Source organism: Sciurus vulgaris (genome assembly GCF_902686455.1).
Source record: "Sciurus vulgaris genome assembly, chromosome: X".
Classification (NCBI taxonomy): domain Eukaryota; kingdom Metazoa; phylum Chordata; class Mammalia; order Rodentia; family Sciuridae; genus Sciurus; species Sciurus vulgaris.
In genome coordinates, this window is record NC_136471.1 from 99,662,710 (window position 1) to 99,677,714 (window position 15,005).

The 15,005-nt window shown below is 35.5% G+C and overlaps 1 protein-coding gene across 1 annotated transcript in view; it reads left to right on the forward strand.

Annotated features, from left to right (window-relative positions):
• The window catches only part of MAOB (monoamine oxidase B), a 122,034-nt gene that overhangs the window by 42,830 nt on the left and 64,199 nt on the right, over positions 1 to 15,005 (forward strand). Inside the window, exons 2-3 of the mRNA XM_079123540.1 lie at positions 10,071 to 10,165; positions 11,162 to 11,299. Of these exons, the coding sequence (XP_078979666.1) occupies positions 10,071 to 10,165; positions 11,162 to 11,299 (233 nt within the window). The remainder of the gene's footprint in view (positions 1 to 10,070; positions 10,166 to 11,161; positions 11,300 to 15,005) is intronic.

Sequence of the window (15,005 nt, forward strand, 5' to 3'; positions counted from 1 at the left end):
GCATTGATCTTGTAACCTGCTACTTTACTGAAATCACTTATGAGTTCTAAGAGTTTTCTGGTGGAATTTCCAGGTTCCTCTAAATATATAATCATGTCATCAGCGAACAGGGATAGTTTGAGTTCTTCTTTTCCAATTCGTATCCCTTTAATTTCTTTGGTTTGTCTAATTGCTCTGGCCAGAGTCTCAAGAACGATGTTGAATAGAAGTGGTGAAAGAGGGCATCCCTGCCTTGTTCCAGTTTTTAGGGGGAATGCTTTCAGTTTTTCACCATTTAGAATGATATTAGCCATGGGCTTAGCATAAATGGCCTTTACAATGTTAAGGAATGTTCCCACTATCCCTATTTTTTCTAGTGTTTTGAGCATGAAGGGGTGCTGTATTTTATCAAATGCTTTTCCTGCATCTATTGAAATAATCATGTGATTCTTGACTTTAAGTCTATTAATATGGTGAATTACGTTTATTGATTTCCTGATGTTGAACCAACCTTGCATCCCTGGGATGAAACCCACTTGATCATGGTGCTCTATCTTTTTAATATGTTTTTGTATGCGATTTGCTAAAATTTTGTTGAGAATTTTTGCGTCGATGTTCATTAAGGATATTGGTCTGAAATTTTCTTTCCTTGACCGGGAAACCAAATCATTTCTCTATAATAACCCTGAATGTTAATGGCCTGAATTCATCAATCAAAAGACATAGACTGGCAGACTGGATTAAAAAGAAAGATCCAACAATATGTTGCCTGCAAGAGACTCACCTCATAGAAAAAGATACCCATAGACTAAAGGTGAAAGGATGGGGAAAAACATACCATGCACATGGACTCAGCAAAAAAGCTGGAGTATCCATCCTCATTTCCGATAATGTGGACTTCAAGCCAAAGTTAGTCAGAAGGGATAAAGAAGGTCATTTCATACTGCTTAAGGGAAGCATAAATCAGCAAGGTATAACAATCATAAACATCTATGCCCCAAACAGTGGCTCATCTATGTATGTCAAACAAATCCTTCTCAATTTCAGAAACCAAATAGACCACAACACAATAATACTAGGTGATTTTAACACGCCGCTCTCACCACTGGACAGATCTTCCAGACAAAAATTGAACAAAGAAACCATAGATCTCAACAACACAATCAATAATTTAGACTTAACGGACATTTATAGAATATTCCATCCAACCAAGAGTGAATACACTTTCTTCTCAGCAACACATGGATCCTTCTCTAAAATAGACCATATATTATGCCACAAAGCTAATGTTAGCAAATACAAGAAGATAGAGACACTAGCATGTATTCTATCAGATCATAATGATTGAAGTTAGAAATAAATGAAAGAGTAAAACACAGAAACTATTCCAACACCTGGAGATTAAACAATATGCTATTATATGATGAATGGATAACAGAAGATATTAAGAAGGAAATTAAAAAATTCTTAGAGGTAAATGAGAACAAAGAAACATCATATCAAAATCTCTGGGACACTATGAAAGCAGTACTTAGAGGGAAATTTATTTCATGGAGCGCATTTAATAAAAGAAGTAAAACTCAACAAATAAACAACCTAACACTACAGCTCAAAGCCTTAGAAAAAGAAGAACAGAACAGCACCAAAAGTAGTAGAAGACAGGAAATAGTTAAACTCAGAGCTGAAATCAATGAAATTGAAACAAAAGAAACAATACAAAAAATTGACAAAATAAATAGATGGTTCTTCGAAAAAATAAACAAAATTGATAAACCTTTAGCCACACTAACAAAGAGAAGACGAGAGAAAACCCAAATCACTAAAATTTGGAATGAACAAGGAAATATCACAACAGACAGGATGGAAATACAAAACATAATTAGAAGCTATTTTGAAAATCTATACTCCAACAAAATAGAAAATTTCGAAGACATCAACAGGTTTCTAGAGACATATGAATTGCCTAAACTGAATGAGGAGGACATAAACAATTTAAATAGACCAATTTCAAGTACTGAAATAGAAGAAGTCATCAAAAGCCTACCAACAAAGAAAAGTCTGGGACCAGATGGGTTCTCAGCCGAGTTCTACAAAACCTTTAAGGAAGAGCTCATTCCAATACTTCTCAAAGTATTCCATAAAATAGAAGAGGAGGGAACCCTCCCAAACTCATTCTATGAAGCCAATATCACACTGATACCTAGAATTCTTAATCCATCACTTCATCATATTTGGTGAAGGGAAATGTTTTAATGGAGAAGTAGGTCTCTGACACTTCTTATCATTTGTAACAGCCATCTCTTTCAGAGAGTAGGATCTGTGGAGAGGGTGAACCTCAGGGCATATGGTAGATCTCCAGTTTCATATTCTGCCTTGAAGATGTTTGTGATTCTAAAAATGAGGTTGACAATCCATAGGAGGGCTACTATGGAGCTGGGAGATATTTCATCCTCAGATTACTGTTAAAGAAATGATGTGCCATCCTATGATTATCTTCTATACTTAAAAACCAGTTTGTGGGCTGGGAGTGTAACCCAGTGGTAAAGTGCTTGCCTTGCACATGCAAGGCCCTGTGTTTGATTCTGAGCACTGATTAAAAAAAAAAAAGAAGAAGAAGAAGAGAAAGAAAACAGAAAAAGGAGTTTTCTTAAAAGACTACATATTTATTTATTCATAATTAGTGCATCTAATTCTCAAGAGGATTTGAAGCAATTGAATTAAAAGTTATAGAACAGTTTTAAAACTGAATAATATAGCCAGGTGTGGTGGCACACACCTGTAATCCTAGCAACTTGGGACGCTAAGGCAGGAGGATAGCAGTTCAAAGCCAGCTTCAACAACATAGTGAGGCTCTAAGCAACTTAGTGAGACCCTGTCTCTAAATAAAAAATATAAAATAGGCTGGGGATGTGGCTCAGTGGGTAAGCACCCCTGGGTTCAATCCCTGATAGAAAGAAAGAAAGAAAGAAAGAAAGAAAGAAAGAAAGAAAGAAAGAAAGAAAGAAAGAAAGAAAGAAAGAAAGAAAGAAAGAAAAAGAAAACCTGAATAGTATAGCATACTTGAGAAAGACATAGCTATAATTTCTGGGTTTGTTTCCTTTATTAATGAGAAATGGTGTTGAGGTAAGAAGAAAACAAATTTTGTCTACCATGATTACAATATGCAAAAGATATTCAATTCCTTTCAAACAACAAAGGGTAAAGACAAAAGCTTGAATATGAGACAGAGACTCATTATAGTTGCTGACATTTTAGAAAAATGCAATCATTTGCATATAAAGCATGATGAAGAAACAATTTTTATGGTTTTAGAAATATTCTGAAAGGACTGGGAAGGCAATCTCATTCTAGTATCTCTAAGGGGCTGCATCTGGAGAAAGGTTTCTATGGCAACTTATGGAAGCTTGATGTTTTCTATCCTTTTCAAGAGCATAAATCATCCCATAGCCTGAGGCTCCAGTAAAGGTCTCCTTTATTTTACAAGCTATTGCCATTTGTTTTTGTGTTATGTATTTTTATCATCTTAGAGAAAATAGGAAAAGGTTACCATGCTTCCAAGAAGGTTTGGAGTGTTATTCATTTTAGGAAACGAGATGTAAATAACATAATTCTAGTTTTTTTTTTTCTCAGTGATCAAAATGATGGTACACATTGAGGTGTGTGGTCTATATTGTGTTACTTCAGTTTTCCCCAAAATTGTGATGGATGTGTTCCCAGAGAAGGGGAGTCATTTTGAACTCAAGAAGGAGGAACTGTTTGTCAAAGCCCCTCTTCTTGTGTAGGGGTCCAGCTGCATTACAAATGCATTCAGATCTCCCTCCCTCTAATGACAGGGTTCATGGCTTTGGACACTGATGGACTTCCAGTGATTTATATCAAGATATTCTTTCCAAGAATATTAATAAAGAAAAATGTTCTGCTTTTTAAAACCTGTCTGTTTCCAGAATTTATTTGATTTTTAATTTTATTTATATTTATTTATTTTTGCAATACTGAAAATTGAACTCAGGAATGCTTTACTACTGAATTGCATCTCCAGCCTTTTTTAGTTTTTTACTTTGAGACAGGGTCTTGCTAAGTTTCCAAAGCTGGTCTTGAACTTGTGATCCTCCTACTTCAGCTTCCTGAGTAGCTGGGACTACAGGTGTATACCATTGTGCCCAGCCAGATTTTATTTTAACAATATAAACCTTTGTGTGTTATAGGAGGTAGTATGGCTGATGAAAAATACACGGGACACAGAAACATAATGAGATTTCAGACCTGTCTCTCCTCTCACTGTGTGACTCTGAGCAAGCCCTTGAATCTCTTAGCATCTATTTACTAATCTGAGAAATAGACATGATGACGCCAATCTCATGGAGTTATTGTTAAATATTGAATGTGTGAGTGTGGGAGTATTGGGAACTGTACACTGCCGTACGAACATGAAATAGTTCATATTATGGGGTGTTTTTTTTTTTCCCTCTGAAAAAAAATTAAGGGTGTCCATTGCCATACCCAGTATCAATATGTCTAAATATTTTTGTTTGTTAAACTGTATTAAAATAACTTATGCTTAGATAGATAATACTGTAGCCACTTATTTATTGAAAAGCAATTGTCATCTTTGTTGAAGGATATTACTTACATTCATTCAACAAACATTTAAGTGCCAACTATTTCTCAGCATTGAGGAGAGAAAGAATAGATAATTAAAATCTTATTCAGGAAATAAACTTCAAGGGCATCTGGGTAATGTAGTAAAAGGGGATGCAATTCAGCCCCCCCCCCCCACTCTGCTAGCCAAGCCTTTTGCACCCATGTGGGTGTGGGCTGCATCTTTTTTTTTTTTTTTTTTTTAATTTGCCTGCTGGGAATGTGTGCTTTCTTATAATTTACACAAAGGCGTGGGATGTGTCAGCAGCAGCCTTGATGCTTGTGTAGTGCATGATGTTAAAGGGAAGGTTTTTGATGTTTCACTGCTACGTATGCTGGTATATTTATTATCTGGAGTCAGATTGTCTGAATTTGAATATTAGCTCTGCTACCTGCTAGCTGTGTGAACTTTGCCTCTGTGTTTCGCTGTCTACATCTGCCCATATCGTAGTATTTTGGGATGAATAAGTTCTTACACGTAAAGCACCTAGAATTGTCACACAATTGATGTTCAAAATGTTAGCCATTTCAGTGAAGGCTTTACCTGCTCAGGGTCTCTTCTCTGTGATTAAAGTTCAACAACAAACATCTGAATTTTTCCTACAAACACCACTTTCCTGCAATGAATTTGACTTCAAGTGGGGATGTTTTTCTTCTTATTCCAGAACTTTTTATGTGTATTTGTGTTAAATAACTAAAAAAAGCATTCTCTTTGGAGACATCAAAGAATTCCAGTTCTTTGATCAGAAGGTCACTTGGTTCTTTCTAGAATTTCCTCATAAAACCATTGCCTTGTCAGAAGTGACAGAGGTGATGGGGGCTATTTGCATATTCTCCACTTTTATAGGTCCTGAGAGAATGCTTGCATAGTTTCCCAAAGTTACAGGATTAGAGATTCTTTGGGGGTGCAGTGAATTTCATTGTCACTTTTAGTTACAATGGTTCTCTCCTCCTCCTTTTGCTAACTTTAAACTGGGAAAAAGTCCTTATATTGTATCAAAGTACTGCTATTTCATAATATTTTCAAGACAATAAATTTTGCATTTTAAAGTGTTTAAACTTTTTTGTTAAATATCACATTTTGATATGAAGGGTGTGAGAAACAGATTGACCATACAAAGAATGAGGTAGGGGTTGATATTGATTTTATTCTTCCCTCCTTATCCTAACTTCTCCACTGCTCTGAAGACACTTTGAATGGGCCTCTTCCATGTCTCCTCCACTCTATATTTGCTAGTGTCCTCCAGAATCTAGCTCAGGTCACTTTCCATGGCACAAAACTGGAAATACAAAATGCTAATAATGTTACATATTACTGATTTCTAGGTCTTCAAAATAATTTGAATGTCTAATCATAATGTACTCATCCCTTAGACAAAACCCTTTCAAAATAAATGACTTATGGAGATGCAATATTTGTATAATTTCTTGGCATTAGATATTAGTCTGTTATCATTTATGTGTGATTTATGTAGGATTATTTATGTAAGGACCTGTTAGGGGCACGTAGGAACAACTTCTGAAACTACTGAATGATCATTTGTCTATGAAATATTAATTGATACTGCACATTAAATTTAAATTTCATTGACTTTTAAGAAGTACAAAATGACTGTACGTTGCTCATAAATTGTTTGCAAAAGTTAAAAATGTATTTAAGAGAAAATCTGATATTTTAAGATTCTTATATTTAGATACAGAGCGGAATGTTTTAAGACTCTGTGAGGATTAGTGCACAGAATTATTATTATAATTTTAATTTTTCCTTTTTTAGTTCAAGGGTAGTGGCTAAGAATTCAGGTTTGGAGTTGAACTTTGACCCTGACATTTAATAATGTCATAACCTACAGCAAATTACCAAATCACTTTCCTTCTTAAAATGGGGAATAAAAATACTTCTTGTCCTTGTGGTGAGGATCAGGTGGACTTTTGGGTGTAAATCGTTGCACACAGAATCAAGTTAAGTGCTGTGTGCTTTATGATGGTGGCTGTTTGAATTTACTTATTTGCTTATTTATTTATTTTTTTGTGTGGTGCTGGGGATTTGAACCCAGGGCCTTGTGCTTATGAGGCAAGCACTCTACCAACTGAGCTATATCCCCAGCCTGGCTATTTATATTTAAAAAAACATTTATTGCATTATGTTGGGAAACTATTGTGGATGTTTAAACTGTGCCAATTACATTGTCTAGTGTTTTTAGGGCAGATGTGTTTCTGCTATTTTATGAATTTTTTGTCAATTCCCAGACTTTTCAGACAATGTCTCATCCCTCGTATTTTTGTTTCTGTGGCAAAATGTGTTGAAAGTTCCAAACAACCAACATAGAAAGGAACACATGGAAAAAAGAAAACCCTTTTGAAAGTTGTCTGCTTATTCTTTGAGCAGTCAAACCCTTAATCCTTTTATCAGTCATCACTGAGTGTTCTCTGGACAGTTATGTCTTTTTGGCAATCTAAACTGCCTCCTGGCTAGACTCCCAAACTGTACGATTTCTTAAATGTCCAAAAATCCTTCCTCCTAAAATGTAAGGACTTCCTTAAGCCAGTTAATTTTTTTTCAAATCAATCTTTGTCAGTCAGTGCCCAACAAGCATTTTTTAATGGTGTGTTATAAATAAACATAAATGTGGGGTTCATTATGCCATATTTATACATGCACATGAGACAATATGATTAATCCCATTCTCCAGGACTTTTCCGTTCCTTCCCTTCCTCCCTCCCCAGATCCCCTTGTTCTCTTCTCTACTAATCTCCCTTCTATTATCATCATCATTATTATTTTAATTCACACCAACAAGCATTTTGACTAACCCCCCAGGAACACTGGTGAGAGAAATTGCAAGTTATTTTTGACAACTTACTTTAGTGTTGCTCTATTTAAAGATAGTTTTGTAATTTTCTATTGAGAATAATTTAAGGCACATGAGCAGAGAGGACTCTGTTCAGTGGTTTCATAAGTCCCTGGTTTGTTCTAATAACTGTTTACGTTTCGCACCAGATGTTATTGGGTAATTGCATTCACTCAGAGACAGTACCTTTTGCGGGATCTAATATGCTAGTGTATATGCATGATGTCGTATTTTTTTCTCAACCCCTTTGTTTAAGCCTCAGCATGCTCCTGCAGTTTATCTGAATTCTCTGATAACAGCTGTTACTATGGCTGCATGTTATTTCATTTGTTGAACTGATGCTTGATAAGAGAAATGTGATTGAATTGTCTGCAATACTAAATTTAAACAGAAGAGGTTTTTTTTCCTGTATGGAGGTAAAAATAGGAAACTGGAGTTAAAAGTCCAAGCCCTGTATTCCTAAATCTGGATTGAGCAATGCTTGTGTGCTTGTGTATATTGCATGTGCGCTTGGACTTTGGGACCCATTACCAGGCCCCTAACTAGAGCCTGAACCCTGCCCCAGGGGTAGGGGTGAAAAGAGGCATTAATTCAAATAATGAAATGCCAAATCGACCTTTCTGAAAAATTGGTTTCCTCTCTTAAGATCAGCAACAGATGGTGACTGAAGCCTTGGTTCATTATGGTTTTTCATATGGGCTCATACTTTATGTTCTAGGTATTCTTACCAATCCACACGATTCACATTTATATTCAAAGCGCATTGATTCAAATAAAGTGAACATCCCTTTTGAACTGTAATTTTCCCAGTAGCAAACATTGAGAGATGTGATCAATGATGAGGGTGGCCAAGAGACCCCATGGAAGGTGGTGCAGCATAGTGATTGCAAACACTGATGCTGACTTTCCTACCTATTCTATTCTGTGGCCTTGGACACTTACTTAATTTTGCTTCCATTTCCTCATTCATAAAATGATACTATTCATAGTACTTTATCTCACTGGATGGTATAAGAATTTGTTGAATTAATATATTTTAAAATTTGGAGGAGGCTCCTGGGTTGGAATCCAGGGCCTCATGCATATTAGGTAAGTGCTCTACCACTGAGCTATACCTCAAGCATGAATTAATATACTAAAACACTTAGAAAAGTGGCTTAAGTGTAGTGAGCATTATACAAGTATTAGCTATTTTTATAGAAATCTCTTTTTTTCACTGATGGAATCTAAAAGTCACAGAATTCTTACTACTGTAAGACAACTCTGAAGCTGTTTTATTTATCTATAAAAAACAACATTTCTTGGCATTTCTTTGATTTCTTTTGGTCCCCTTAAGCAAATGAGGACGGGATTGGAATTGAACACATTAAATTTATCAGAAAAGCATTAGAGCTCTGTTCTTGGAGGAAACTCTTGTTAAAATCTGTAAGAGTGGTTTTATAATAGTTTTAATTTATTTTTTTATGCCTTGTGGTGCTGGCATGGAACCTGTGACCTCTCACATGCCAAATGAGTGCCCTACCAATGAGCTACAATCTCAGTCTAACAACAGTTTTAAATATGCAAGATTTTAAGAGCCCTAATACCAAAAAAAAAAACCTTGCATCTCAGATGTATTACTACCAAAGACTATATACATACAGTCTATGCTAAGCTTTATGCTTTGTGAAAATTTACTGAGCTCTCTACTAAAATAGGTGAAATTTACATTTATCTCAATAAAACTGTGGGCTTTTTTTGATACAAGGGTTTGAACCCAGGGATGCATAACCACTGAACTATACTCCTTTTTTATTTTTTATTTTGAGACAGGTCTTGCTGAGTTGCTTAGGATCACAATAAATTGCTAAGGCCAGCCTCAAACTTGTGATCCTCCTGCCTCAGTCTCCTGAGCTGCTGGGATTATGGGTATGTGCCACCAGGCCTGGCTAAAACCGTGGGTTTTAAAAAAGCTAGGTCCATGGTGGTGAGAATGTTATAGGTATTCAGTAAATATTTTTGACTAAATGAAAAGCCAAATGGGTACATAAATGTAGTCATTTTTTAGTGATGGAACACATTGTGAAATTAGGATGTAGAAGGGGTGAATTTTTATGTCCTTGGTTTTGAAACTTTAAGTCAACTTCAAAAGTCTGATTTAACAGTAAATTCTAGGACCTCACATATCTTTTGAAGGCCTACATTGCCCCAGTTTATTGGTTTTTCAGATGTACCCTGAGATTGAAGTCAGTGTCCAGCCTTGGACTTGTGTCTGCTGCAGGGTGTATGATTCTCTTGAGTGTGGCCTTGTGTTTTCATTTCCATTGTCATATCTGTAATTCAATTATTAAGATAGACATTTTGATATAGTGACTGAGGATGTTTTTAAGATTTGAGATTCTAAAAATGAAATATCTTTTATTCTTTCTATAAATATTAGTTGGTTTCCCAGACTTAGAATCTGGGCCTCTACTGAAAAAACATATCAACCTGTAGGTTGAAGGTAGTAGTCAGCCATGTGTGTGGGCCAACATGAATTATATTTCATTGGCTGTTAACATAAGGAGTTTGTCTGGAGTCCCTATGAGGTATTTGATCCTGATATCTTATTGTACTTTCCTCCAGGTATGGCAGCAGCCAAACTTCTGCATGACTCTGGCCTAAATGTGGTGGTTCTAGAAGCCCGGGACCGCGTGGGAGGCAGGACTTACACCATTAGGGTAAGACACCAGTGATGGAGTGGGAAATGTGAGACTGAATCTGAGTTCTGTTTTTTTTTTTTTTGTTTTTTGTTTTTCCTGCAAGCCTTCAATTCCAGTTTGATTCTTACTGAGAAGGTAAAATACTCAAGAAAAATTATCATAGTCTCACTCACTGTCCTTTGCTCTCTGTTTTGGTGCTGTGGATGGAACCCAGGACTTTGCACACACTAAACACATGCTCAACCACTGTGCTACATCCCCATCCCCAGCCTCTCTTAACTTACCACCTTTTCAACTCTTTCTTCTCCCCCTTTTAGTCTTCTCACTTCATGATATATCACATCAGAGTTAGGACTGGGGAGGAGGAAAATAGGGAGGGTATGTGTGTGAGTGTTTGAAGTTGGAAGAAGAATATCACAAGTCTGTACTCTCCACCTCTGACTGTGAAGCTTCTCTAGCACCAACATAATCATTTCAATCACACAAGTTAAACTTCCCTTTTGGCAGGGGGATTATGGTCTCATTTATTATTTATGTATTTATTTTAAAATTTATATTATTTTAATCAACAAATATTGTGAATGATGGTGTTCAGAAATATCTTGTTCATTCAGTGTCAAAGCAAGTTTTCTTTAAATTAAAGATTGATTTAAGCCAGGGAGGCTGAGGTAAAAGACTCATGAGTTCAAACCCAGCTTCAGCAACTTAGCGAGGCCCTAAGCAACTCAGCGAGAACCTGTCTTTAATAAAATATAAAAAAAGGGGCTGAGGATGTGACTTGATGTTTAAATGTCTCTGGGTTCAATCTCTGGTACCAAAAAAAAAGATATTGATTTAGTAAATATTTAGCCATGTGAATGAAGTACAGTAGAGTTGTGAACAGAATCCAGTTTTCTATGAATACACCTCAAAATGTCTATATAACCTGTGAAATGTAATTTGCTTATTTGGGGACTTTTTAATTTTAGGAGTATTTTCACAAATATTTGTTTTTTTTTTTCCATGGGGAAACAGAACCAAAAGGTTAAATATGTGGACCTTGGAGGATCCTATGTTGGGCCAACCCAGAATCGTATCCTAAGATTAGCCAAGGAGCTAGGATTGGAGACCTACAAAGTGAATGAAGTTGAACGTCTGATCCACCATGTAAAGGTAAGTCAAAGGCAGTCATTGAATGATTTGAAATACTCTATTAGCATTCCCCTATATGAGGTCCAGATCATTCTCTCAGATAACTTTTTTCATCTCTGGATGATGCATATATATTTTATAAATTCATCCATTCTGAGAATTTATTTATTATGAAAGGAGAATTAGGTGGGAATTCTAAACCTGTTTAGGAAGGTTATGGACAAACCGGTATTCTCCATTTGGTAAAATAATTTCAGTAGAAAAAAATCGCCACTTTCATGTTACATAAAAATCTGTATACAGTTTTACAAATGCTGCCTTAGACTTTATATTATAAATACTATTTTCAATATGGCTTGTGGAATATTTTGAAGCTTTATTATTGTATCTATATGTCAACTGAAGTTATTCTTCTTTGAAGATTAATGTAAAAGTGGCTCAAGTCTCAAATCCCATATTTTTCAGGGTAGTTCCCTTGATCTTCCTACAATTTCTGTCAGTGTTCTGGATCTCTCATTTTCATGATCATTTATGGCTCATTGTTCCTGCTTCCATGGCACCTGTGCTCATTCACATTTCGTGTTCTGTGACTCTTTTCTTTTCTATATGCCAACCTGGGATCAAAGTCACCACTTCATCCTGATTTTTCTCAAAACCACCCCAAACATTTTTGTGCAGTAGATGTGACTGAAGTTTTGAGCAACAGAGGGCTTTTGAGTTGCAGAAACACAAACAGCTTAGAACTGCATATTGGACATTCTAATAACCCCTTATACCAAAGGACACCTGAGGATTTCTAACTGATCATGTTCTCTGCAGATTCCAGTCTCCCACCATGTTGCTGGTCCTTAGACTCTCTTCACATCTCCCTGCTCCACTGTTTTTTTGAGAATGTTCACTTTGTTCTAAAAACTCAGATATTTGTGACAAGAAAAGATCCACTTATTCAGGGCTCCACCCTGGGGTCCCACAGAAGAACTGGCAGAGGTTTTGAATTTCTGCCTTTCTTTTCTTTGCCTCACTTGTCCCAGAGGTGTAAGTCAGCAAAGTAAAGACATATTTTGCACAGGTACAAATCATCCCCTTAGAAGACACAAGAGGGACTGGGGCTATAACTTAGTGGTAAGGCAGAAGTTTACCATGTGCATGGCCCTGGGTTCCATCCCTAACACTGAAACACCAAAACAACAAAAAATAAGAAACTAGCAACAGGTTCAATTTACATAATAAATGTTTGTCCTTATATTTATGAGTGATAGTATCAAGAAGGACAAATAACAGACCATACATTATGAATCATTTAATAAAATAGGAACTAAGCTTTTAACTTAATTTGGCATAATGTAGGTAAAAAGTTTCCTTAAGTTTATAAATAGATGTTTGGTTAACATTCAAATTTTGTTTTATAAACCTTTTATTGTTTCTAGTAAAAAAAAAGACACAAATTAGAAATGAGAATATAGTACTGGTGATAGTGTCATTTGTTGAACAACAATCAGCAGTTTTTAGTAAATATCCATTGTGGGTTTTCTTTACTTTTTTAAAATGTAGGTCAAATTGATTTTTAAAATGTCTTCATTATTTTACACATATGACTTGCAGAAATTGACTTCTCAGAACACTAGGATATCATAGATTCCCCCAGGCAAAGGACGTAACCAGAGATTATATTCATTTTTCTGTTTTTGCATGCCAGAGATTCTTGGGAGAGCACAGCTATATTCAGGATGCTTCATTTTCTCCTGGGAATCTTACAGCTGCTGTTAAGTTCTTTTTTAAAATTTTTTTATTTGTTCTAATTTGTTGTAAAGTCTTTGTTTGAGAGATTGGTTATAGTTATTAGATGAAATAGTGTTACACTTAAATGATTTTTCACAGGGTTGGCCAAATGCACTGCTTTCTTAGACTATTTCTAATAATCTCTGTGCAGCTGAGAAAATATAAGTAATTAAGCAGTATCCCTGACTTAATACAAGGTAAATATATATGCCAGCAGTGTTCTTGATAAAATTGCAAATAAATGAAATTGCTTTTTCATTATTAAAAAAGTAAAGCATGCCTATTGAAAAATATAATTAGAAAATGTGGGTAAAGAAAACAATTAACAAGCCATTCCATAAGCCTATCTTGAGAAAAATCACTCTAAAATATTATCTTTGGTTCCTAGATTTTCATATTCCAGGATTGCTATTGTCTGACCCCTGCTGGAGGAAATGGAAAATATCAGCACATTAAAAATATATACATATGCATATGTGTATATGCTTGATATGTTAACCTGCTCTTTGATTAATTCTCACTCATGAGACAAATTGAAACACTAATGACTCTATGAAGCAAAGGGTTTTGCAATCTTGACAAGTGTCAATTTGTCCACCTTGTGGCTATATCTGGTGAAGAACTATATGATAATTAGAAATGGTAAAGATCTGATAGCTGAGAAGTTCTTCCCAAATTAAATATTTGTTCTTCACCTTCAACTCTTCCATGTCTTTGGCCACATGTGATTTTTCTCATTTGTAACCTGTAAAAGCCATCTTAAATATCTAGGTTTATTTCTGGAATTACTGAAAAGAATTGACGTCCTATCTCCTACTACATGCCAGAGAATGTGGTTCAGAATTTTATCTCCTCTGTCATAGGAAACAGCACTTTGGGCATTTGAACATTGCCCTCTGTCACCTATTAGTGAACCTATTTAGTGAACACTGTCCCCAAGTTCAAATTCCTGCTCATGTAAATATTGTATTTGTGCCTTGTTTCTTCAGTGGACCTGTATGTATTTCTTAAACTGAATCCTGAGAGTATCAAGTATGCTTATTGTCTTATCCTCTGTTTGAATAAGCCTGTTGAAAGGGATCTGTTTTTTAAAATATCCTACATGGTTGGTAATGAAAGATAGAATTTTATGTGCAGCCTTAATAACATTAGGCTAAGGAAGTTGGATATGTTGGTTGATATTGAAACTGATGAAATGGAACTACCAAAAAGAGGAGGAGAAGGATAGAGCAATTTATGATGGGGTAGCTACCCAAAAGAAAGGATGTCCTTCCCCAAGAGAGGATGACTCCCAGTATCAAAAGTTCTCTGGTAATTGTAGAAGAAATGGTCTGCTGATAGGTGGGATATGTTCATATTGGCCCCATAATAGGCATCCACAATCCCCTGGTATATTGTGATGAACATGTCCCTATATGGTCCAGATTCAATCTGTCAGAAATATTTATTTCTATGAGTGGCATTCATTTTTAGTGCTATTATAGATCTGTTTCATGTTGTTAAAATGTGGTTTTCCAAAAGTGACTTCGTAATAAAAGATGTGATACCATACTATATTTGGATCTTAGTTATTATTGAGAAAAGTGATTGCTTCAGGTCAAATTTATGTAAGATGTTCTCTTCACTTCCAGAGTCAGTGATGTAGCCTTTAGTACTCAAGATTTATTGTTAAACATCTACTGAGATTGTTTTGCAAATAGCCATGTTAATTTCTACTGGTGTACTTTAGAAGGCAGATGTTTAGATACCTTCGAAGTGACTTGCAAAAATTGTTCCCTATTAAGGAATATCTCATTATTACAAAGAAAATGTCAAAAGCAAAAATATCTTAAGGAATCCTGCTATATTTTGACTTAGAACTCTTCCTCTTTCATTGAGCATGTGTGTTGTTATGTGCTCATGTGTAGAGTTGTTTTGTTGTTTGTGTTTTTGTTCTTTTGAGTTCTTA